The 23,914-nt window shown below is 31.5% G+C and overlaps 3 protein-coding genes and 1 long non-coding RNA gene across 4 annotated transcripts; 2 read left to right on the forward strand and 2 right to left on the reverse strand.

Moving 5' to 3' along the window:
• Positions 1-3,313: 3,313 nt before the first annotated feature.
• LOC134264299 (multiple epidermal growth factor-like domains protein 10) lies at positions 3,314-4,798 on the reverse strand. Its single transcript, XM_062746600.1, has 4 exons — positions 4,668-4,798; positions 4,502-4,560; positions 3,811-3,945; positions 3,314-3,722 (listed from the first exon to the last, which is right to left on the reverse strand). The coding sequence occupies exons 1-4, from the start codon at positions 4,760-4,762 to the stop codon at positions 3,490-3,492; spliced, it is 522 nt and encodes a 173-aa protein (XP_062602584.1). The 5' UTR covers positions 4,763-4,798; the 3' UTR covers positions 3,314-3,489.
• Positions 4,799-9,836: 5,038 nt separating this feature from the next.
• On the reverse strand, positions 9,837-12,822 carry LOC134264301 (uncharacterized). The gene is made up of 4 exons (XM_062746601.1): positions 12,691-12,822; positions 12,523-12,578; positions 11,920-12,060; positions 9,837-10,489 (listed from the first exon to the last, which is right to left on the reverse strand). The coding sequence occupies exons 1-4, from the start codon at positions 12,771-12,773 to the stop codon at positions 10,161-10,163; spliced, it is 609 nt and encodes a 202-aa protein (XP_062602585.1). The 5' UTR covers positions 12,774-12,822; the 3' UTR covers positions 9,837-10,160.
• A 1,895-nt stretch (positions 12,823-14,717) lies between these two features.
• Positions 14,718-17,829, forward strand: LOC134264302 (uncharacterized). Its single transcript, XM_062746602.1, has 6 exons — positions 14,718-14,787; positions 15,140-15,215; positions 15,540-15,780; positions 15,873-15,989; positions 16,799-16,901; positions 17,035-17,829. The coding sequence occupies exons 2-5, from the start codon at positions 15,156-15,158 to the stop codon at positions 16,894-16,896; spliced, it is 516 nt and encodes a 171-aa protein (XP_062602586.1). The 5' UTR covers positions 14,718-14,787; positions 15,140-15,155; the 3' UTR covers positions 16,897-16,901; positions 17,035-17,829.
• A 1,623-nt stretch (positions 17,830-19,452) lies between these two features.
• On the forward strand, positions 19,453-20,584 carry LOC134264303 (uncharacterized). Its single transcript, XR_009991488.1, has 3 exons — positions 19,453-19,586; positions 20,017-20,069; positions 20,236-20,584. It is a non-coding gene; the product is annotated as an uncharacterized LOC134264303 (long non-coding RNA).
• The last annotated feature ends 3,330 nt before the right edge of the window (positions 20,585-23,914 follow it).

Raw genomic sequence — 23,914 nt, forward strand, 5'->3', positions numbered from 1 at the left:
AGATATTCACTTTATGCATAAAAAGACTTGGTACATACACCGAGGTTTTGTCCAACAATTTTCGTCATTTTTTTTTTTCAATTTAGGGAACAAATGCAGTGCTTTTGTTTTATATACCGGTATTGTCAGTTACACCACAGTCAGTTAGTGACCTAAAACGGATTCATACAGGGTGTGAATTGGAAACCCGTATTGGGCGAGGTGAAGCCGAGTCCTAATAGGGATTTCCATTTCACACCCTGTATGAATCCGTATTAGGTCACTACCTGACTGTGTTAACGACTGTGTCCGGTTAAGGACCTTTTTCAATATAAAAAAAGATATTTGTGCATATTATGAAAATATTAAGTTTTAATCCAATACCAATCAATATAAAATATCGTTGCGGTTACAAGAAATTTAACTAAAGCGTTTCTCAGCCGCCATTTTCATTTACAATAAAAACGCTTCGAACGGAATCGCGTGCCCGATTTTCATATCACACCTCGACAGGGACGTAATACGGAATTTTCAGAGCGTCATGTGATAAGCTTTTATCCAATCAGTATTCGTCAAATTTGTCTGAAGCGGGATAAATATGCATACATGTACAAGTTTTCTCTAAAAACGAGCTTTTCCACAAATGTAACAAAATGATACAGGCTTGTTTGATTACTTCAACAAAGAATCAATACATGAGCATATCACCCAATCCAATAAGAATTATAACATATTTTTTATCTTTAGAAACAGTTTTATCATAATAAAATCCCTAACAAAAATATTCTACAGTTTTCTATAGTATATATAATATATATCGATTATTTTACTTTAGTAAATCTAAGTATTGATTTTTTAATGGATTGCAGATTTTTAAATTTCATGTTTTATAAGCATTTTTTTTTTTTTATTAAAGTGAACTTTTGCTTGAACCTTAACTAAATAAGTTCAAATTTTACACTATCGATATTTAATGAAGAAATTTCAAATAACAAAAAAACATGTTAAGTACCATAGTTAATCAAAATATCAAAGTGTTTACTAAAGTTAACTATATATAGTTAACGTCAGTCATTTTTTGTTACGGATTGCACCTTTAAGTGTTTTGAGCTCAGCTGAGCCGAAGGCTCAAGTGAGCTTTTCTGATCAAAATTTGTCCGTTGTCTGTCGTCGTTGTCGTCGTCGTCGTAATTGTTTTATACTTTTCACATTTTCGACTTCTTCTCAAGAACTACCGGGCAAACTTGGCACAAAGTATACTTAGGTGAAGGGGATTCAAGACTGTTCAAATGAAGGGCCACGTCCTTATTCAAGGGGAGATAATTAAGAAATAATGAAAGTTTGATGATATGTTTTAAAAATCTTCTCAAGAACTTCTGTGCCAGGAAAGTTGAAACTCATAGGGAAGCATCCTCAGGTAGTATAGATTCAAGTTTGTTAAAATCATGACCTCTGAGAATAGGGCTGGTCCACAATGGCCTTTCAAAGTTTTACATAGAATATTAAGGAAAATTCTTAAAAATCTTCTTCTCAAGAAAAATTTTGCCCAGAAAGATGAAACTTATAGGGAAGCATACTCAGGTAGTGTAGATTTAAGTTAGGTAGAAGCATGACCCCTTGGGGTAGGGCGGGGCCATAGTGGCCGATCAGAGTTTTGCATAGAAATATATAAGAAAATTCTTTAAAAATCATCTCATCAAGATTTATGGAAGTATCCTCAGGTCGTGGATATTCAAGATTGTTTAAATCATGACCATTGGGGGTAGGAAGGGGGGAGGGTTCAATGGCTGATCAAAGTTTTACATAAAAAATATACTGGAAAATTCTTTAAAAAATCTTCTCAAGAATAGCAAAGACATGAATGATCATATTTTATGGAGCAATCTCGGGATTCAATATTGTTCAAATCATGACCGCTAGAGGTAGGGCGGGGGAACAACATGGAATCCATGTTTTACATAGAAACATTTTTTATTTTTTAATTCTTCTTTTCAAGAATAGCAAAGCCATGATTAGTCCTGTTCATATAGAAGCATTCTCAGGTAGTGTAGATTCAATTTTGTTCAAGTCATGACCTCTGGGGGTAAAGGGCGGGGCCACAATATAAGTTCTTATGTAAAGGGCAATAAAGCCACAGGTAGTCAAAGAAATATGCAAGCATCCTTAGTTATTGAAGATTCGGGTTTCTTCGAATCATACTCTCTCCCTTTTAAGGATTGGTTGGGACTACTATTGGGTTTAAACTTTTCAATGAAAAACTGATTTCTGCTTTTTCTATCTACATTGCACGGGTAAGCGATGTGGCCCATGGACCTCTTGTTTTCTTTTCTTACGGATCGCAACTATAAAGATTGCACTCAAGATACTATGAAAAATAGCTTCACATTTAGAAATATTCAAGATATAGGGAAAATTATCAGTTCATCACAAGTCCTGAGTTTTCAAGGCCTATGTTTGAAACAATGATCATGTGAGATAAAGGGGAGACCAGTCCTTAAAATGGATAAGCTGTTGCCCTTAAGCAACTGTCTTGAACCCTCTCCAATCATCAATATTGAAGAATCTGTGAAATTATTATTTTTTAAGTATTGAATTTGGAGTGCACGATTTTTGGCGGAAATCATTTTTGACAGGTTAAAGTAAATTGAATTCTCTTTGAATGTGCGCTTAAGGAATATCTGTAAACAAGACATTTAGGTGCTAAATGGAATACACAGCCAAATGTAAAAAAAAAATTACAGTATTTTCATTGAACATGTCAGTAAAGACAGAAACCAATTATAAGGTTTATTTCATTGCTAATAAGCTAGGTTGATTTATCTTTATATATCTTGCAGTTTTATAGAATGCTGAGTTTGTGTTACATATACCTACATGGCTGTACAAACAAACTCAAAATTAAAAACTATAGAGTAAAATTCGCGTTAAGCGATGCGATTACTTGATTTGAACATATTTTATTGTAAAATAAATACCTAAATGGATTGAAAGCAGGCATAATCTATATAAGCTTTCTGGATAATGCGTTTGTACATGTAATATCTTAACATTTCTTTAAATCTTATAAAGAAAGGTGAGTATGCTAACAGATAATAGATTTATCTTTTTTCAGAATATTTAAGTAAACAAATGTGCAAGTTTTACAAAAATAATAAAACATGAAAATCACAATTTTTATCTGTAAATTTTTAATCACAAACTCAAATAAGGCTTTTTCCCTCAAAATAAACTTTAAAAAATTGAGTTCTTATCTTTCTTAAAAACATATTGTAATAAAAATAAATTCAAGACCTTTTTTTCATTTTTTTAATGAAGTTTTGTATCGTGTTCATATTTAAATAATAAATATTTGAATTGATATTGATCCTCCCTTTATATAATCTTTACATTTGTTTACCTTCCATGTTAAAATGAAAATTATTTTTATGTATGAACTGAAATTCAAAACAAATCCCGTCATCGTTCTCATTGTCACTTCCCTATGTTTCTGCTTTTGTATGTGCATTTTTTTTATATTTTCCCATTAGGTTTGCCTTGTTCGTAATTTATGTCCTTCATTTCAATTTCCAAAGGTCCATCAGTTTTCTTAAATCTTTGGAAGACTTTCATTCCGATGTAAATGATGAAAATAACTGTTGAAAATATAGCAAGTGACGAAATACCAAAAGTTATGAAAGAGTTCATTGACACAGACGTTTTTTTCATGGAAGACACTTTTGAATGTGTTGTGAAATTTATCCTCTCTAGAAAATATAAAACATAAAAACCATTAAAACATAATTAAAATACACCAAAGAAAAAAACTTTAAAATCACAATTTTCAAAAATTACCGTTCTCCACCCTACAACCATTTACATTACTGCAGGTTTCTTTGCTGCAGTTACATCTTTTCTGGCAATTCCATCCATAGATACCAGATGGACAGGGTTCAGAGCAATTACTTCCAAAGTACCCTATATTACAAGCTGTGAATAAAAGTAGACAACAAATAAATATTAAAAACTAAACAGTATTTCAGCTTGGGAGTAAATAAAATTTATCGAAAGGAAATTTCCATTTATACATTTTTTTTTTCAAACTTAGAAGTGCTTCTTTCATTGGAAAGTATTAATAAATCTCAGAAAGTGTTTGTTTCATTCGTAAAATATTTTCTTTCAAAGTAAATATGAAACGATCCAGGCTACATTTTGCTCAACAAAACCAACTTGATAGTCATTTTAGGTAATCCATAATCTTTTGCAATATTTTTTTTAATGTAAATAGAATCTCAAACATGTAATCTCCAAAAAGACGAAATAAATTAATAAGATTAATAATATTAATATAGACGAAATAAATTTATGATATCCTTTTGGTGATCTATATGATTTTTTTAATTATCCTGCTAAGATTAATCAATACGAATTGATGAACTAAATTTTACTGCAATTCAAACAGTTTGATTTTTTGTTGTCAAATTACTTTTTATTAATCTTTTCAATGAACTGTGACATAACAGTTGCTCAGCAAATGGGTACTTACCTTCACAAATGTGCTTGTCCTCGTCCCACATGTACCCATCACAGCAATTATACGGTTTTCTGCAAAGTGTTATCAATCAGTTTTACCATCGAAATAAAAATGGAATACTTACTCTGCTTCATAAACAATAATGGAAACAAAATGTGCAATAAGATAAAATATTAACCCTTCACAAGTATTGTTGTCACAAAATACTGTGTAAATACAACTCTTTAACAGAAAAACACCAATCAAATATTTCAATTGTAAACAAGTAAACATGCTCCTGGACTATTGTGAGATTTTTGATCTGTGATAGGTCTGTTTCCTGTTTTCGTGTAAATACTGTGTTTTCAAAATTAAACCCTTCTGTGTTTTGTGTAATGCCAGGAAGTTTTGAATCAGCCCCCTAGTTACATTTATGTTCCCAAAATGTTTTAAATTTAAATACATGCAGTAATTAATTTTTTTAAAATAAAGTTCAAGTAAAATGTTCAAGTTTTACTTGATCTTTTTTTGTCTCCTTCGTGGTTTTCCACTGATAATATCGTCACTACCGTCATTGTTTTAAGCCTTTATCATTAATTCATTCTTTTACGACCTGATCATAAGAACCCTTTGCCCATAAACCTCTGTCATATCCAAAGCACTCAAAGAACATTTTTGTCCTTGAGCTTTCTAATATATTGTAAATAATCATATTTTTCAAGCAGGAAAGAGATCAGAATTTGGTTCACATTAAGTTATCATTGAGTGTGATGGAAAACTGAATGACTTAAAACAGCTTCTTAATGTTTAAAGGACTGTTCTTAGAAATAGAGATATAAATTGAAAATCCCTGAAGCACATAGCTGTACATATACATTGATAGCATTTTATAAGCAAGGAATATCTGAATGATAAAAGAGAAATCATTCTTCAAGAGAATTGTTATTAAATATCTCCTATAAAACATGATATTGAAGCAGACATAAATAAGATCTTTAGATGGAAAATGTTTCATTGAAGAACAGATGCATTGAAATGAAATACAAATCAATGTACATCATTTCTTTGAAATAACATAATTCCTTTGTCAAAGGCTTTTATGTACACAAAAAATGACTTCATCTGACATAATTTTGATCTGGATACAAATACGTGTACGACAATTGTGACCAGTTTTATAGGGAAATATAAACATTTTTGAAAAACAAATCTATTTCAGATTTCAAATTGAATATGACAGCACGTTTGTGAAGCTCATTTAATTTAACTGAGTTGTTTTTATTTATAGTCATACAAGGAAATAGCATAGGATATTTTGCTTAATTCGTAAAATATCGGTACAAGTTCCATGTTTGATTGTTAAATTTTATTTGTTTTATATTATACAAAAATAAATTTTGCTGGTACATGTAGTTATTTAACGACATTGAATCCTGATATGAAAAGTCTTAAACTTTTTTGCTAAAGAGTCTGGGTGGATTAGGCGAGTCATATGCCTACGCAAGGGCAAGCAAAATATCGATCAAATAAAATCTTGCAAATTCCACTTTTTGTTAGATTTGGGAGTTATTTATAACCATATGCATACAGTAAAGATGAAACTTGAATCAAATTACTTACTAATTGATTGTAATTAACCCATCAAAGTGGTTATACACTTAAGTATCCGTAAAAACGATAGAAATGGAATGTTAAAACTGTGTTTTTTATATAGAGTGGGTCTTCGTACCATTTTTTTTGTAAACAAATATTCAAAGGGTATGGAAGAATGTATCTCTCACCATTTTCAAAAAAAAAAAAAAAAAAGGTACGAAGACCCACTCTATATAAAAAAAGTTAGTTTTCCGTCTTAAATTTTGGAACATACGATGTATTCTCAAAAATTCTAAGTCCATTGTGTGCTTGCTATATATAGAACTGTTTTCTATTTAAAGGAAAATTTCTGTGCGACTTCGTGGCTCAGTAGTCATAGCGGTGGAGTTGAAGCACCCAGTTACCTGTCGCAAGTGTTCGAATCATGATTTTTTAAAGTTCAGGTTAAAATTAGATAAACATATTCTTTTTTTTACAAAAAACAAAATGAATAAATAAAATAATGAATTTGTTTACGGCCAATTAATGTTTTTCCTATAATAAACACGTTTTCAAGCTGCATTTGTATATAACATTTTAAATGCATTTTGTTCAAGACTACATTACACGATTAAAATGTAAACAATTTCAATCATGGGTAGCCAGTGCGATATGACTGTTCTGAATGCAAAAACAGTTAAAAGGAAAGGTAAAGCGTACCATCTCCCAAACCCTGAAGACATAATTATGTGATAGAACAATTAACATGCAATATGAAAAGCATCACGTTAGAAATACTGTAAACATATAGATATTGTCATTTGGACAGTGCTGTACAAAGTTTAAATGTTTTGGTAAATCGTACAACTATGAATTTTCCGAAATGCTTACAGAGCGACAAAATCCGTGTGGGCATTTGACTCGCCTTATCCCCCCAGATTCTTTATTTTTGTTCCTACATGTACATACATAGCTTAATTAAGTTTCAAATCTAAAACAGATTTCCAATCCTCAGCTTCTGAAATTTAGGCATGAACTAATCACAAATACACATTAAAATATCCCTGAATTCCCAAAATAGCGTGTTGAGAATATTATTCAAGGGAAATTGATATATCTGATATATTTTTTCAAAAAATGCGAATAAAAACGCATACAATGATTTTTTTCCAATTCACATTTGATCCACAAACACATTTTAGACATGAAAATCGTAGGTATCCAGACTTTTGGCTGTAAACGTTCGAATTAAACATGTAACATTGTGAATACTGTAAACCAATTTCTATTCACGACGACTTTATCTCGCGATTTACCAGGGATAAACTGATTGATTTATTTTCGCGATCAAGCCTTTTTGAATCTGTTGTTAATAGACACATACATTTTAAGGACCGGTTCGCGGCGAGAAATGACGAGATGACGAGGCTCTCGCAAACTTCGCGAAAATTTCTCGCACGCGAATGAAAGTTGGTTTACAGTATTAGAAGTGTTTGGATGTTGTTTTAATTTCTCCCTTTCCTTTGTTCTTGCAACTTTATAACTTTTTTGCTTTGTCCAGAGGAAGGACTTTGATATGGCGTCCTTAAAATTTGAAAATTTTAATTGTTTCGTTTTAATTGTATCTTTTTAATAGTGCCTATACTTAGGACACACGGTTTGTTTGTTCGTACTTTGCAATTTTCTTTTTAATTTTCCAGCATTACATATAATTCTGAACATAAATGTTATATGTTCATGTTCGAAAGATGGTGAATAACGCATATAACCAATTTGCAATCATGTTCAATTGTTAAAGATTCAATACAATGATCGGAACCCCGCCCCTAAGGGCTATGTTTGGTATAAAAGAGGTACACCTACCTCAAATTTATAACCTAGGATCAAAATTATATGAATTGCTGGTGTATTCAGAAAAAAAATATGTCCAATAAGCAAAGGTATACGTGTATGTATGTAAATCATATTGATTTACTTGAAGCATCCTTTAACAGAACAGATTGAACTACTTTAATTTACTCTATTGTTTTGTGGCTTTGTTCGGGTTTACATAAAGTGATAGAAACATTAAAATGAATCTGAGAGAAAAAATAGAATATTCTTCGTAGAAACTGCAGGTTAATGATTGATGGTATTGTTGAATGACTGATATGATATTAGCAAGACATTTGAACCGAAGCTAACATCGAATCCCGAGGCAGTCTTTAAAAGTCTACGTCCATGAATTATCAACTTAACCTTTTGATATACAATCTTATTTGGTTTTCATACATACATATACGAGGGTTGATCCAAAAGTAATGTCACAACTTTGATAAAATTGCTATATACATAAAGCAACAAAATTATACATGATAAAAGCTTTATTTATTTCAAATCACACCTGCAAAATTCCTGAGAAATTGATGTATACTTTCCGAAATATCGGATTTTAAAAATGTGCGTTTATTGTAGTCGCTGCACCTAAATATAACCTTATATGACGGATACGCACCGTCTTACTTTTAAGCGTTTCCTCTTTGTTACATTTAAATATATTAAATTTGCAACCAATTTTACCAATTCCACTTTTTCTAAGAATTCTCGGTACCACTACACACTCACTCTTTCATTATTAAGCTCTCTGTAAAAATTTTGTGAACAGTAGCAAATATGTAAGACAAATTTAAAAATTCACATGTCACTTTATACGGCTGTCTTTTTTGACAACGTCAGACACCATTGAACGTTCCGTCCGATCTCTTTTTTTCCTTCTTCTTGTCCTCTGCTGATTATTGAACCACCCGCCCAAAATTGCCGAAACCGTCTATTAGGATGTCTCTTATTTGCATTCTTCATTCCGTAAGTCTCATTACATTTATGTAACTATTGCTTGTGATGATTCCATTATTTTGAAGCAAAAATGCATTACAACTCGTCGAGCCCTGTTTTCCCCATTTCGACAATCCCTTTGTGCAATTCAACAAAGTAAAACAACAATGTTTATGAACACAAATAACAACGTCGTCTTTTAATTTTCAATTATAGACTAAAAAAGGAAGAGCATTGTGACTTTCAAAAAATTGGTAGATTTGGTGCTTTTTAAAGTTTTTTTTTACGTGTTTGTCTTTTTCATTGTTAGAAAAAATACACTTTCAAACGTGATGTTCTGTTGTGACGAGGTGACATTCCCTATGTTCTATGTTTTAAACATTTATGAAATAAATTCAAATATACATGATTAAATTAAAATTAAATTAAAATTTCAACGTTTATATAATTTATATTTGTGGATCTTTTGGTATGTTGTATTTGATAATATGAAGCCAAATAAAAAACATATGGCCACTGTGTCATTACTTTTGGATCAACCGTATTATGTAGTAGTCATTTTAGATTTACAATATGTATAATGTCAATTTTTTTATGATTTGTCGAAAAAAAAAACAAACAAAACAACATGATTTTTTTCATTCCAATGTATAAACTCTTTTGATTGTTTCCCACTGAATGTTTATACCCTGCTTGAATAGCGGGAGTGATCCGTATGTCCTTCCGTTCCGACTGTCTAGCTGTATTTAGACTATTCACAGGAATGTTGACGACGAAATTTATATGATATTGGAAGGTTTCCAAACTTGATAAACGTTTTGATTTTCAGAAAATATGCATTATCATAAATTGAATGCAATGAATGTTTTATTAGGATTCAGAATAAAGTATGAAATACGGAAATAATTAATTTTGTTTTTATTTCAGGCACTCCAATCACGTTAAATCTCATTTAAATTTTAAATCGACTTCACAAAATGCATGGATATTTAATTTATTAAGTTCTAATATTTTTTTTTCAGTTTTTCAGTTATTCTAACATGGGAAACAAATATTAATAATTTCTTACTGAAAAAACGTTCCTAATTTTTCATATTGAATTTAATCAATTCAAGTCATCATTCTTGATCAAATCCAATGCACTAAAGGATATCTGGAGTAGAGAGTTTTACATTTTTCATTGCATTTAGAAAAAGAATATATACAATTTTACACTTTTGAGCAGGGATACACATATCAAAGTATGTCATTGAAATTAGGCAAAACAAGTCCTTCATGATATACTACAAACTCTGCACCAGGTTCATCTTCAAAATCTTTCTCCTTTTTCTTGAGCACTATTGACCATATTCTCTCTTTTTTCTAGGTTTATTGATTTCCCTGGTCGTCTGTATTTCTTAAATACAGTGGAGACGAAGTACAGAGTCATCAGAAGGACAGATAAACCCACAAGACTGACGATGGTGTATCTGATAGGTGTCGCTTTGTCTTCGTCTCTTACTGCAATGGATTCCCTTTGGACATAGTTATCCTCTTGTCCTCTTGATCTTAGGAAACCCTCTGGTATTGCATTACTTTTGTTCAAAGCTGAGAATAATTCAGTTGTCGTCAAAAATGGTTTCACTGTTTGCAATACACCTAGAATATAGAAGATTGCTGAATGTAATGTATGTATTTATTAGAAACAAAAAGATTTTCCCCGCATAAAAAGTTGTATGAACACAAAATTTTTCTTTAGTCTGTCATAAACTTGCGCCTTTCTGAACGTTTGTAATGTAACTGATTGTTACAAAACATGTGCTCAAGTCATTTTTAATTACCGTATAAGCAGGGTTTTATCGAAGATTTGTTTTTGGCATTGTTAGGAATCGAGGGTGCCAAGATCGCTAAAACTGAATATTGCTAAAATTTTATTACATGTACGGTTTTTTTTTGTAACAGCTTCTTAAGTAAGCTTCTTAAAATCGCTAACATTACATCTGGCTTAAAATGAATTTCCAATATTAAAGGACAAATCACTAAAACTGCGTCTTGCTGAAATGTCCACTAATACAGTAATGTTTGTTTGACTTCTTCCGAATCAGTATTATGAAAAAATTGGGTCCGTAGATGGGAAGATGTTTTTCTTCTTACATTTTTGACATCAATGCTTAATTCACATGTTTTAAAATTAAAAGTATTTTATGATTGATTGACTGAATATTGTTTAACGCCGAATCGGCAATTTTTCAGCCATGTTTCGGCGGTGAAAGTATTTTAAAAAGATAAAGAAATGTAAAAGGTCTAGAATTAATTTTGAAACAAAATGTGTTTGTAAAACATTATACGCCGGTGGCAGCAAAGTTCGAAAAAGCTATTTTTAGCAAAAAGGTCAAAGTCAAGGCCAAAAGGTCATTCATCATTAAAAGAACTTAAGTAGTGAAGTATGCAAACCAAATATGGAGTCTCTATCTTTTACGGGTCAAACGTTATGACAAAACATCGAAAAAACACATTTTTAGCATAGATCAAAGTAAAAGTCAAAATGCCATTTACTTTGGTGTCATTTGAAAGAACTCAATTAGTGGATTATGCTTCCCAAATTTGAATAATCTATCTCTCACGTTTCAAACGTTATGGCGAAGGTTAAGGTTGACAACAGACAGACAAACAGACAGACAGGACAAAAACAATATACGCCACGGATATATCGATCCGCTCGCATTATTATTATTTTTTTCCGTGAAGGTTTAATTTAAGAATTAGCGTGCAAATCGGGAGAGAGCAAACAAATATTTTTGAATTATGGTCTGGCAGTTTGTCCGTCTCTATCAGAAATACCCAATCTAGTAATTTATCAAAGCATTTTTCTGCAAGCAAACAAACACGGAAAGGGGGGGGGATTAAACCCTGTAAACGATTTGGGATGATTGGCTTTGTATGGATCTACGATATATTTCCTCCGAAATTATTAACGAATGATTATAATTAGCATCCCTTTAAGATAAATAATTGTTTTATTTTTATTACACACTCTCTGTATGTCGGGGGGTGGGGGGTGGGTTAAAACTTTTTTTAGACCGTCTCACCTGGATTAATATCTCTGAGACATCCTGTACGTTTGTTACATTTCTTTCTTTCACAAAGACATCTTCTCTGGCAAAATCTTCCAAACTGGGGATAGGGACATTGCCGTTTGCACTTAGGTCCAAAGTATCCTAACGGACATGCTAATGAAAATAATTAACATATATTTACTTCAAGGTTAATCTTGCAGCAAATAATAATGTTTTAGGCTCTTGTATTGTAAATTCCGGGAATGAAAAAACAATATTTTTATGGTTTTATCTCAAAATATTTCCTGTGTTAAAAAGTTATAGATTTCACATTGCATAATCATAGTACGTAAAGGCATGTACTATCAGTCCTGTTTTTCAAACATTATTTTCATGTTAAAAATTTTCATAGAAATACTGGTCCCCTTTTTGGTTGCAGGTGCAGTACAGCTATATAATTATGTTACTTTATGATAGTGTACCTGTTATACAAATTTGATCGAGAAATAAAGGAACTAACACCACCCATATCCCCCTATCAAAATATTGTCATTTTTATTTCTTTTCCGTATTTGACGTCTGTAATTAATAAGGTATTTGGGAGACATCATATTTCATCGAATACATATCACTTACCTACACATGAGCCAGAATTTGCACTCCACATATAGCCGGCACAGCATGGACTTGGTCTTTAAGATGAAATTATATGAAATGTCATGCAAATTAAATACTATGATGAAAACAAATAGATGAGTTTTGCCAAATATTTAACGGTCTTTAAAAAATGACATTCCTACTTACTTTCCTTCACACAAATTTGCATCTTTTATGTTAACTTGCAGGGAAACTTTCAACACAAAAAAGAAAATGAATATTGTCTTCATGATTAAAATTCCAGCATAGTGACTTTTCCATGAGAATGTTTGTATATGAGGAAATTGATCGCAAAGTGCTCTTAATCTTTCATTTCCTGAGGAAGTTTCCATGAAAAAAAAAATATTCGGAACAACTATTTGCCAAAAGCTTCAAAGTACAGTTAATTCTCGATAAACCGCCACCTTTTGTAATTTAGAAATCGTGGCGGTATAACGAATTTGGCGATGATTTGAATTTCCCATATTTTAGGAAACAAGAAGTAGAGTTACCGTTCTTAGAAATACCATAAAGCGTTTCTATTCTTATAATTACATGTACATGTATACAAAACATATTTCTAAATTTTAAAATACTTCAAGTATTTTTTATGTACAATTTCCTTAAAACAAAATGTGCAGTTATGAAATAAAGACATATACATGTGTGTTTATGTACATGTAAATCGGCACGTCTGATATTAAAAAAACATGCCGGGTCGATCGTCGTGATATATTGCTGACAGTACATAAAATAGTTTCTTGAATAAATTGATTGTTTATGGCATCATTGTTCGTGAAACGTTCAAATTTATACCGTATAATCATTATTAAGCAAACTTTGCATTGTTTAAAGCAGATTTCATCAAAATAATATCGTATTCGGCGTACTTTCACAACTACCTCTTTCGTGGTGAAGCCGTGACTAAATGATTTTTTCAACAAAACAACAGAACAAAACATTGTACCAGCTCATTTTAGAATTATTTGTTCATTTAATTCTAATTTAATTATTTAATTGCGTGTACCTTGTCTGGCTTTGCATGCTTTACAACAGGGATAGCGTCAACGAATTAGCCGCGCTTCACTGACCGCACGCACCTGTGGCGGTATATCGAGATAATTGACACTTAAAAATGGACGTTTGTTTTGAAAACAGGGTGGCGGATGGCGGTATGCGAATTTGGCGTTATAAAGAGAATTTTATATAGCAGGAAAAATGTTCTTGGGAAATCATGGCGGTATTGCGAAAATGGCGATGAATCGAATGGCGATAATTCGAGAATTGACTGTACACCATATCCATCATAATTTAAAACTTGAATCATAAATTAAGTTTAAGGTTATCGATAGATGCATATTTTGATTATAAATGATGCAAATAATAAATTTCTGAAATATTATCGATTTATAGATTTTCTATGATGTTCCACTTTCTACCTTTCTGTAACCTTCCTTATCAATGTGTACATTTTTTTACCACTAAAATTCGCTTTATTGTAAACCTTGGAACAAAAAAAATAAAAACTTGATCGTTTAACATAGATGAATGTTTTTTTTTTTTTTTTTTTTTTTTTTTAAATTTATGATAAGTTTTTTTTAATTGATTGTATTATATGTCCTTAACTGAATAAACGAAGAGTGAATAACGTCACTTTCTAATATGGAAAACATTTTGAAAAAAAAAGAAATTCCGTTAGACAATGCCTTCAAGTTGAAACATTTCGATCCGCTCCTTGCAATATCCTCTCATCACGAGACTATAATCAACGACAAAAGAAGAAAATCAATAAACTTTCTATCTATATCATTACATGCAATGTAATACTGATTGAAATCTTTTCCTCTAAATAATCTTTGTAATGCAATTGACCTCAGTAAGTCACTCAGGATAAATCATGAACCTAACTTCCGTTTTAGTTCCAGGTAACCTTCATTTGATATTTTTATAGCTTGAAAACTACCGTGGCTATAAATAGATTTATAAATAGTTCTCTGTTTGTTGCATATACCTTTGAATTACAATAACATATATATTTTAAATCAGTTTAGGAAATACAAGTACATGTAGTTATTTCTACTTGAGAATTTTATACAAGATATTTGTTTATTGCTGATTATTTGTGTAAATAACTGCATGCGCTATTCGTTTCATTCGTCTGATAATTTTTGTGCTATATATAGATTGAAAATTTTGTGATCATCTAAAGCTTAGCTATAGATATCATCGTGTTATGGAGCTTTAACCTGTAAAAAATTGTAAAAGGTATTTTTCATTTATATATATATATTTTTGTGTGTGTAATTAGCTTTTTAGATATTTAATATTAAGAAAAGTATTTGTTTAATCTAAGCATGAAATTCAATGTCAATCTAATAATTTTGCCTATGAATTAATTCAGTCTTTTAGCTATATCAATCACTTGAGTTTTCATATAAATTTTTATCAACTTAAATATTTAAACGATGTTTATACATTTGCAAAATGTTCAATTCCTTAGAAAGTTAAAATATAATAAAGAAAAAGAATTAAAATAAAATATTGCAATATTCCATCATACATTGCTCATTATTTGCAAAAACTAATAAACTAATAAAAAGTCTCACATATTTTCCAGCGGAAAAAAAGAAGACATGGATTTGTATAGTCGATTTTTCATCTTTACTATGGTGATGCTCCTACGTGTGAAGGAGGTTGGTGCCATCAGTGAATTATTATTTCATCCATCATATAACCATCCAATCTTCCTCGTATTTCTTTTTTTTTTAAGAGCATGATTACATGTATTTCTTGTCAGTCAGCCCTTCAGTGACTGATTGTGCAGAATTTTACTCGCTCACACATAAATATTGAAGTACAAAAAGAGGGTAAAATCATTATTATATACCAATCAGTTAATTTTAAAACCCACATGTTCCAGTATTGTTAATAAGTATTTGGTACCCTACAAAACTTTTATTTTCCCAAATATGCAAACATTTGACATTCATCTTAAGCAATTTCATACTTATTCACAGGTGTTTGCATTCACAAAGTGTGAGGTCTCAGTACTTACCGTGAGGGCAGTTGACGCATGCCCAACTGACGAAAAGTCTTGGAGAAAGGCGGCAGAGAGATTCAACTGTTCGGCTATTCGTCAGTCTTGTTCACAATCATCGGGAGCGAATGCTCAATATTTTAAATTTCAGTATCATTGTGTTATCAATGCATATAGGAATGCGACACTGGAAGTATGTGCACCTAATCGCACTATCCTTGGTATGTTAATTATGAATTTTAAAAAGAGCAACGAACTTTCCTTAAAAATGACACAATCATAACCATTAAACACCACTTGTTACTCATTTCAGGTTTTTGTACAGAATTCAATATACAGGGGGCATTAATTCAGGACAACTATGATGCAGAGTGTACAAAACATAACCCACCATGTCCAACCAGTTATAACTCAGCAGAGGCATACAAATGTAATTATTCTCTCATAATATTTTACAGCCTGATGATGGTGTTAAAAGTTCCTTATTTGCTCTTTTTTTAGAAAAAAAAAAAAGAAAAACCTTGAAACAATATAAAGGGAATTTGACACATTAGATTGAGCATACGAAAATTTCAAATTCATTATACTTTTTCGCATATTATCCAATCTTTAAGCCAACAAAATACATAATTTGGATACTTTCCATATGCTGTGGTGTAGAGGGGATCAGATAGATGATCACAAAATGGTTGACTGCCTGATTGATATTTTGTACTTTCACATCCTTGGCAAAAAAGATTCACTGAATTTAAATGTACGCATAAGTCACCCGGGCGAGAAGTTATATATAGACATTTATTTTTTTGTGTGTCAGCGTCTGCTGTACTGTGTTTTCATCCGGAAGACAAGACAGAAACTTTTTTTTTGTAAAAGTAGGTATCTCGCTACCCGATCTCTGATTGAGCACTTTAACGTACAGGTAACAGTCCGTATGCGATTGTGCAATAAAGAAAACCCCAAATTGCGACGACGAAAAGTATTTTAACTGACTTGTCAGTTTTTTTTTTCTTTCGATGACAGTCAGTGAGGTATTTCTTTAGCTCTCAAAAAAAAAAATAGATTTCGGTCTCAAATAAGCAGAAGTATTCACAGGCTTAAAAACTTTTCTATACGCTGTAAATATGATATTTAGAGCAAACATGTTTTGAGAAGAAAAAGTTTCATATATTTTGTTCTACTTATATTCAAACTCAACCATTTTGTTCCCTCATATATGAAAAGTGTATATTTTTTTTTCAGATCAAACTTGCTATGAAATGGTCAAAGAAAACAGACTGAGAAACAAGCAAGAAAGACAAAAAGAAAATATTTCTGGATATACAACTTTATCTTCATGAAACAGGTACGATAAAATACAAGTGAATCCGAATAAATAATATTTTTTTAATTAACCCATTTTGATTTTTCTATATTGATACAATGAATGTAATATGCCACGCATTATTCTTCAAACCAGTTTCGTCTCTTTGTTTCAGGATCATACGGACTCTTGATGTGGTTATTTATCTGCTTCTCTTTGAAGTGGTTTTTAACAAATTTGTCATAGTGACCTAGTTTGTTTATATCAATATGTGTATAAATGTGTGCATATATGTACGTATGTATGAACACTATGTTAACTGGACTTAGACAGGTATGGATGTTTATATGCATTAATGTATGGGTTCTGGTTTGAATGATTGATGGTTTGAACTGCATAAAATGCATAAAAAAAGGGGAAGACATACGATTAAACTGGAACATAAATCAACCACTCTATTCCCCCGTGTACAAATCGCGGGAACATCTTACTTAAATCAACGTAGGTTGCAAATAATTTGTATACTTTTTTTAATGAGGAAAAGTCGGATTTTGATTTTGCCGACAAACAAATTAGATTGCTTAATTTTAATTAAAACTTCTTGATTCGATATTGCATAAATAGTAAACACCAAGGACACTACCAAGCAAGACAGTCATAAAAAAGATAAGACCAATTGTAATTTAATGTCATGCAATACCTTGCTTTAATGGGAGCGATATTTTAGTCATGCTATATTTTTTTCTGTCTTGATTTTATATTGTGTCCATATGGAATTTGAGTTAAGATTACTGCTTTTCATAAATTAATATGATTTGGATAATTACAGAATTACCTAAACGAGATTAATGGAAAATAAAGACTGCAACAATCTGCTGTATTCAGTTGCTTGCTTTTTCTCTTTGTGATGGATAATTGAACATATATGCATCCTGTTGAATGTAAAATGTTAATAAATGGCAGTTATATTTGTTCTTTGTTTTTTTTTTTAAACTTTAAATAGCCTGAGATTAGCTATCTGTCTTAAAATTTAAACTTAGGATGAGTTAAAGGCAAATATATCCACGAAGAAGGATGTGGAAAAGTTACGAAACCGTGCATGAAAGAATGATATGGAGATAACGAACAGTATTCAATCTCAAAATCCATGAAACAATACAAAATAAGAGCAGAGAATACACGGAACCCCGAAACATCAGAAGTGGGATCAGGTGCCATGGAGGAGTGTGCATTCGCTGAAATTAAAACATACCTGACCCTGAACACTGTCATTAAAACACATGTTTTTCCTAATTTAAATAAATGTATCAATGTAAAACCGTTATATTCCAGGCACTAGAATAATTATTCTGTTTTTCTCTATGAGCACTTAGGCTCTCAAATTATTGAAATATTATAAATTGTATTTGCCTTACGCATTTATACTTCAACACTATTGTTATCAATAAATTTTTCTTTAAAGAAAAAATAAGAGAACCTACACTGTAGGCATATACATGTACTGTAAAATCACATTTTCTCGAAGGGTCTAATTTTTGTGGTTTAAGTAAAAATGTGAATTCATGGGAATTTTCTGGATGACAAATAGTTCAGTAGTAATATCTATAAAAAAAAAGTATGTTTCATAGTGGACATGGATTTGTTTGTCTCCTTATACCTCTTAAGCCATGGCAATTAGGGATTTTACATTACATATAAGTACATGTAATAAAATAACAAATTGAGATCTCAAAACAATTCACTTTTTTTTCCATGTGTTTATTATGACTTTGAGAATAGCCATTACTTATGTTTAGAGCCCATCCGAAAAACTATCTGTCAAGTAGAAACAAAGTATTTTATTTATTTGTTTATTTTATACAGGTGAGATGATAAATCACAAAATTTATGATAATATAACATCTTCAAATAATAATAAAACTGATATAAGTGGTTTTCTTTTCAACAAAATTCATGCGCTACCGGAAATTGAACATGACAATTCCAGTAAAATATATTGGCAATGAAAAGTCCCTCAGGGCTCCCAGAAAATAGTTACTTTTAACTATACTTAAAGAACTCTTAGCTTTAAAATATAATTTAACATACATATGTAACATACATGTATACATATAACTTTTTCCTCTTTCTTTAATCATATTATAGCTGGTATATAATTTGTTCGTTTATTTGTCTGTATGGCTCTTTTTTTCTTGTTTTTTTTTCTCTCTTTTATTTGTTTGAAATATTTTTTCACTCTTGGAAACACCACTTATTTTCTGTGGAGAGTAGCAAATCTTATACTTTACTTGGCAATCAGGGCCACTGAGCAGGGAGAGATCTTTACCTTCCATGATCATTTGCGACACAGATTATTTCCTCGTCCCGAAATGTGATTTGAACTTGAAACTTAATGATCAACCCCTTAATCTGCGAATCTAGAGCATAAGTTCTATCATCACTGCGCGGGCAACCCTTGTTAATCGTATTTGCAGTATTAAAGCTGCATCACTCAGGATCAACCTTGTGTCGTTGCACATAGATGAGGCATTAACGGAAATGCACTAATCCAAATCAATATTTCCTTTTACACAGGAAGAGTATAAATCTGCATTTTAAAAATTAAATGTGATTGAAAATAAAACTCAATTCTGTATAGATCCATTTAAAGATGTCAATAATTACGATTTTATCTTTTATATTTGTATCATCAGTATTTACTTATACATCATCGCAAAACTGTGAAGGGTAAGTTAATTTTGTTTATTGGTTATTAAATTTGTACTGCACATAAACTATTTCTTCCGCGCCATTTACGTACATGTAAAAATTATAAATACATCAAAGCTGGCTAAAATAAACAAATTAACTGTCTGCTGGTAAATTAATTTATCCCCTTTTGTCCAAATATGGTATTTTAGACAACCCTTGGGCTATGGATTTCTTCTATTTTTTTTTTTTTTTAAATTAAAACATCAATCACCCTGTATATATACAAATGTACTTTGATATATCTCAAGACCCAAATATCTTCAGATTAACATTTCATATCTTAATACATTATATAACGTTTATCATAAAGTCCATCAATCTATTCTCAGAATAATTGACAGTGGTGAATTTATTACCGTTAAGTGCATATCGATTCATATAATATGCACAATCAATTTCTTTTCAGATCTGAATGTTGCTCAGGGTATATGTATGATGTGAATTCCAGCAGTTGCATTGGTAATGATAATTTTCTTTTCTTACATGTACACTTTATTATACATACCGGACTAAATTCTGATTATGACAGCTTTAAATGTACTTTGTTTTAGCTTTAATGTTACTCCCAAAAAAGTTATGTTTTATATGTTTTGATTTTGCGGAACATGATGAATTATATTTCTAGCATGTAGAACTGGGTTTATTGGGAAATACTGCGAAATACCTTGCCCATACCCCATGTTTGGAAATAAATGTCAACAAAGATGCCATTGTACAAGAGAACTTTGCAACATTTCCATTGGATGTATAAATTTACAAAAGTTATGTTCTTCCTTTTGTAATGTTTTTAGATTAATATCCCAGACTTAATATGTGAAGTGTTAATTAAAACAAGTCAGTTTTTAAAGGTAGTTATTAAATATTTGTCTTTTCATTTACCACTCCACTTGTGCCTTATAACCATCTGGGTAAAAAATGTATTTAAATTGAAAATGATGATTAATGACTATGTTTGAGCCTAACATTAAATAAAGTATTAGTCCAGGATAATTTAGTTATATTTCTTCTCTTATTAACTCTTAATTCATAGATAAAGAAATGTATCCATTAAAATAATGGACGTAAGATATATCATATTAAAATTAACTCTTATTGGCTCAAGAATCATTTCAGGTGTTTGAAATATGCTCCAATATTTACAATAAGCAACACAAAAAGGATATAATTTTTAAATAGTACATCAAACTTATCATCAATTTTTATGTAAGGCAAAAATACTTCTACAAATTTTGAAATCAGACAAAAGCTGCTTTGTGACTGTTGAACTATTCACTATTTAATTGTGCAGTTTTATTTATTCAGTTACAGAGAAAACTCTGACCACAGAAGCAGATGAGGGATCCACCAAGCTTAGTCATTTTCTATTACACACAAAAAAGAATAATGGCGGAATCCCAATGACTGATTTTACAGCAAACGTTCGAACAATTGTCAAAACGCAAAAAGAATTATTTACTAAATCTGCAAATGTTTTGCAATACACTTAATTAGCTTTAGACAAAGAAATAGTTAATGGCCAAAATCCCCTTCTTATCGGTATTTTAAGCTTTAATGCAATATTCGTAACGATAGTAATTTTGGGTGTGTTTTATTTTGGTTGTCGTCGATACAGAAAGAATAGAAAACGGAAGGAAGACAACTCTGCCACAGCTGTCCACTACCACGAAATCGATGAAAATGCTATTGACGCGAATAGGGATTACGACCCTTTGTATTCTACACACATGTCTGAAGAACAAAAGCCAGAGAATGTTGAACAAGACAACTTCTTTGTTGAGTATACAAATGAATCGCTTAAACGATGAAGAAGTTGTGCAATTTGACATTCGCAAAACAAGTCATCATAAACATCGCCAAAACATTATGTTCATGAGTCATTTTCTCAAGAAGTGTCTTCTAATAGGAATTAGACAGAAGGAAATCAAATAACAGAGAACGAAATGTATTTGACTGTCTGTGATACAGGATAGGACAGATTATTCAAAAATTGGATGCCTGCATATATATATCATTTTGATTTTTCCATATACAAGCAAAACAAAATAAAATTAAAAAAATAAAAGTTGCCCAATCTAGAAAATCCTATTTCGTGTGTGTGGGGGGGGGGGGGAGGGGAGGGGGGTAGTGGACAACTTTTTTCAAATCCGAGTTCCTTTTCTCATACATTTTCCTACAATTCCTTCATATCACTATACTTTGGTAAAAAGTGGGGGGGGAATCATCCTTTCAATGACCATTTTCTATAGTAAAGGTAATGTTGGGGAAAAAGTGGGGGGGGGGGCGGCCCCTGACCCCCCCCCCCCCCCCGGTGCAACGTCCCTGTGGTTGTTTAAGTGAAGGAGAGGAGATGTTAAAAATGATGATTGTTCTGTTGCCATGTGAAAGCAAATTTGGAGAGAGAGGTGTTGTTTGTTAAGCAATTTAATTTGAAAGATTTGAAAGATCGCCAACTTACAGTTGAATGAAGTGATAGAAAATAGATGTTCATCTTTACAACAATATAATTATCAAATCCCTAAAAAATCGTTTAATTTAGACTTTAAACATATCAGATATGATAAAAACAAGGCACCCATACTTTATCCACACTGAATAAACGACGCTCCAAAGACAGAGGACTTGGGTTAATTTTGATGGTCACCATGCTAAATCTGAAAAACAATATCATCAAACATAATCATCAATTTTTATGTAAGGCAAAAATACTTCTACAAATTTTGAAATTAGACAAAAACTGCTTTGTGACTGTTGAACTATTCACTATTTAATTGTGCAGTTTTATTTATTCAGTTACGGAGAAAACTCTGACCTCAGAAGCAGATGAGGGATCCACCAAGCTTAGTCATTTTCTATTACACACAAAAAAGAATAATGGCGGAATCCCAATGACTGATTTTACAGCAAACGTTCGAACAATTGTCAAAACGCAAAAAGAATTATTTACTAAATCTGCAAATGTTTTGCAATACACTTAATTAGCTTTAGACAAAGAAATAGTTAATGGCCAAAATCCCCTTCTTATCGGTATTTTAAGCTTTAATGCAATATTCGTAACGATAGTAATTTTGGGTGTGTTTTATTTTGGTTGTCGTCGATACAGAAAGAATAGAAAACGGAAGGAAGACAACTCTGCCACAGCTGTCCACTACCACGAAATCGATGAAAATGCTATTGACGCGAATAGGGATTACGACCCTTTGTATTCTACACACATGTCTGAAGAACAAAAGCCAGAGAATGTTGAACAAGACAACTTCTTTGTTGAGTATACAAATGAATCGCTTAAACGATGAAGAAGTTGTGCAATTTGACATTCGCAAAACAAGTCATCATAAACATCGCCAAAACATTATGTTCATGAGTCATTTTCTCAAGAAGTGTCTTCTAATAGGAATTAGACAGAAGGAAATCAAATAACAGAGAACGAAATGTATTTGACTGTCTGTGATACAGGATAGGACAGATTATTCAAAAATTGGATGCCTGCATATATATATCATTTTGATTTTTCCATATACAAGCAAAACAAAATAAAATTAAAAAAATAAAAGTTGCCCAATCTAGAAAATCCTATTTCGTGTGTGTGTGTGGGGGGGGGGGGGGAGGAGGGGAGGGGGGGTAGTGGACTTTTTTCAAATCAGAGTTCCTTTTCTCATACATTTTCCTACAATTCCTTCATATCACTATACTTTGGTAAAAAGTGGGGGGGGGCAATCATCCTTTCAATGACCATTTTCTATAGTAAAGGTAATGTTGGGGAAAAAGTGGGGGGGAAGGCCCCTCTGACCCCCCCCCCCCCCCGGTGCAACGTCCCTGTGGTTGTTTAAGTGAAGGAGAGGAGATGTTAAAAATGATGATTGTTCTGTTGCCATGTGAAAGCAAATTTGGAGAGAGAGGTGTCGTTTGTTAAGCAATTTAATTTGAAAGATTTGAAAGATCGCCAACTTACAGTTGAATGAAGTGATAGAAAATAAATGTTCATCTTTACAACAATATAATTATCAAATCGCTAAAATATCCTTTAGTTAAGACTTTAAACATATCAAATATGATAAAGTTAAGGCATCCATACTTTATCCACATGAAATAAACGACGCTCAAAAGACAGAGGACTTGGGTTAATTTTGATGGTCACCATGCTAATTCTGAAAAAACAATATCATCAAACATTATCATCAATTTTTATGTAAGGCAAAAATACTTCTACAAATTTTGAAATTAGACAAAAACTGCTTTGTGACTGTTGAAATATTCACTATTTAATTGTGCAGTTTTATTTATTCAGTTACAGAGAAAACTCTGAC

This window comes from Saccostrea cucullata, unplaced genomic scaffold, assembly GCF_032062105.1.
Source record: "Saccostrea cucullata isolate Sc308-1 unplaced genomic scaffold, CSIRO_AGI_Scuc_v1 ctg1239, whole genome shotgun sequence".
Classification (NCBI taxonomy): domain Eukaryota; kingdom Metazoa; phylum Mollusca; class Bivalvia; order Ostreida; family Ostreidae; genus Saccostrea; species Saccostrea cuccullata.

Excerpts from the sequence above, each read along its gene's own strand:
- LOC134264299 (XM_062746600.1), bottom strand. The coding sequence starts at position 4,762 with ATGTTTACTTGTTTACAATTGAAATATTTGATTGGTGTTTTTCTGTTA. Across the intron at positions 3,946-4,501 it reads GGACAAGCACATTTGTGAAG|CTTGTAATATAGGGTACTTT; the intron begins GTAAGTACCCAT and ends TTTTATTCACAG. Across the intron at positions 3,723-3,810 it reads TGGTTGTAGGGTGGAGAACG|AGAGGATAAATTTCACAACA; the intron begins GTAATTTTTGAA and ends TATATTTTCTAG.
- LOC134264301 (XM_062746601.1), bottom strand. The coding sequence starts at position 12,773 with ATGAAGACAATATTCATTTTCTTTTTTGTGTTGAAAGTTTCCCTGCAA. Across the intron at positions 12,579-12,690 it reads GCAAATTTGTGTGAAGGAAA|ACCAAGTCCATGCTGTGCCG; the intron begins GTAAGTAGGAAT and ends TTCATCTTAAAG. Across the intron at positions 12,061-12,522 it reads AAATTCTGGCTCATGTGTAG|CATGTCCGTTAGGATACTTT; the intron begins GTAAGTGATATG and ends TATTTTCATTAG.
- LOC134264302 (XM_062746602.1), top strand. The coding sequence starts at position 15,156 with ATGGATTTGTATAGTCGATTTTTCATCTTTACTATGGTGATGCTCCTA. Across the intron at positions 15,781-15,872 it reads ACCTAATCGCACTATCCTTG|GTTTTTGTACAGAATTCAAT; the intron begins GTATGTTAATTA and ends TACTCATTTCAG. Across the intron at positions 15,990-16,798 it reads CTCAGCAGAGGCATACAAAT|ATCAAACTTGCTATGAAATG; the intron begins GTAATTATTCTC and ends TTTTTTTTTCAG.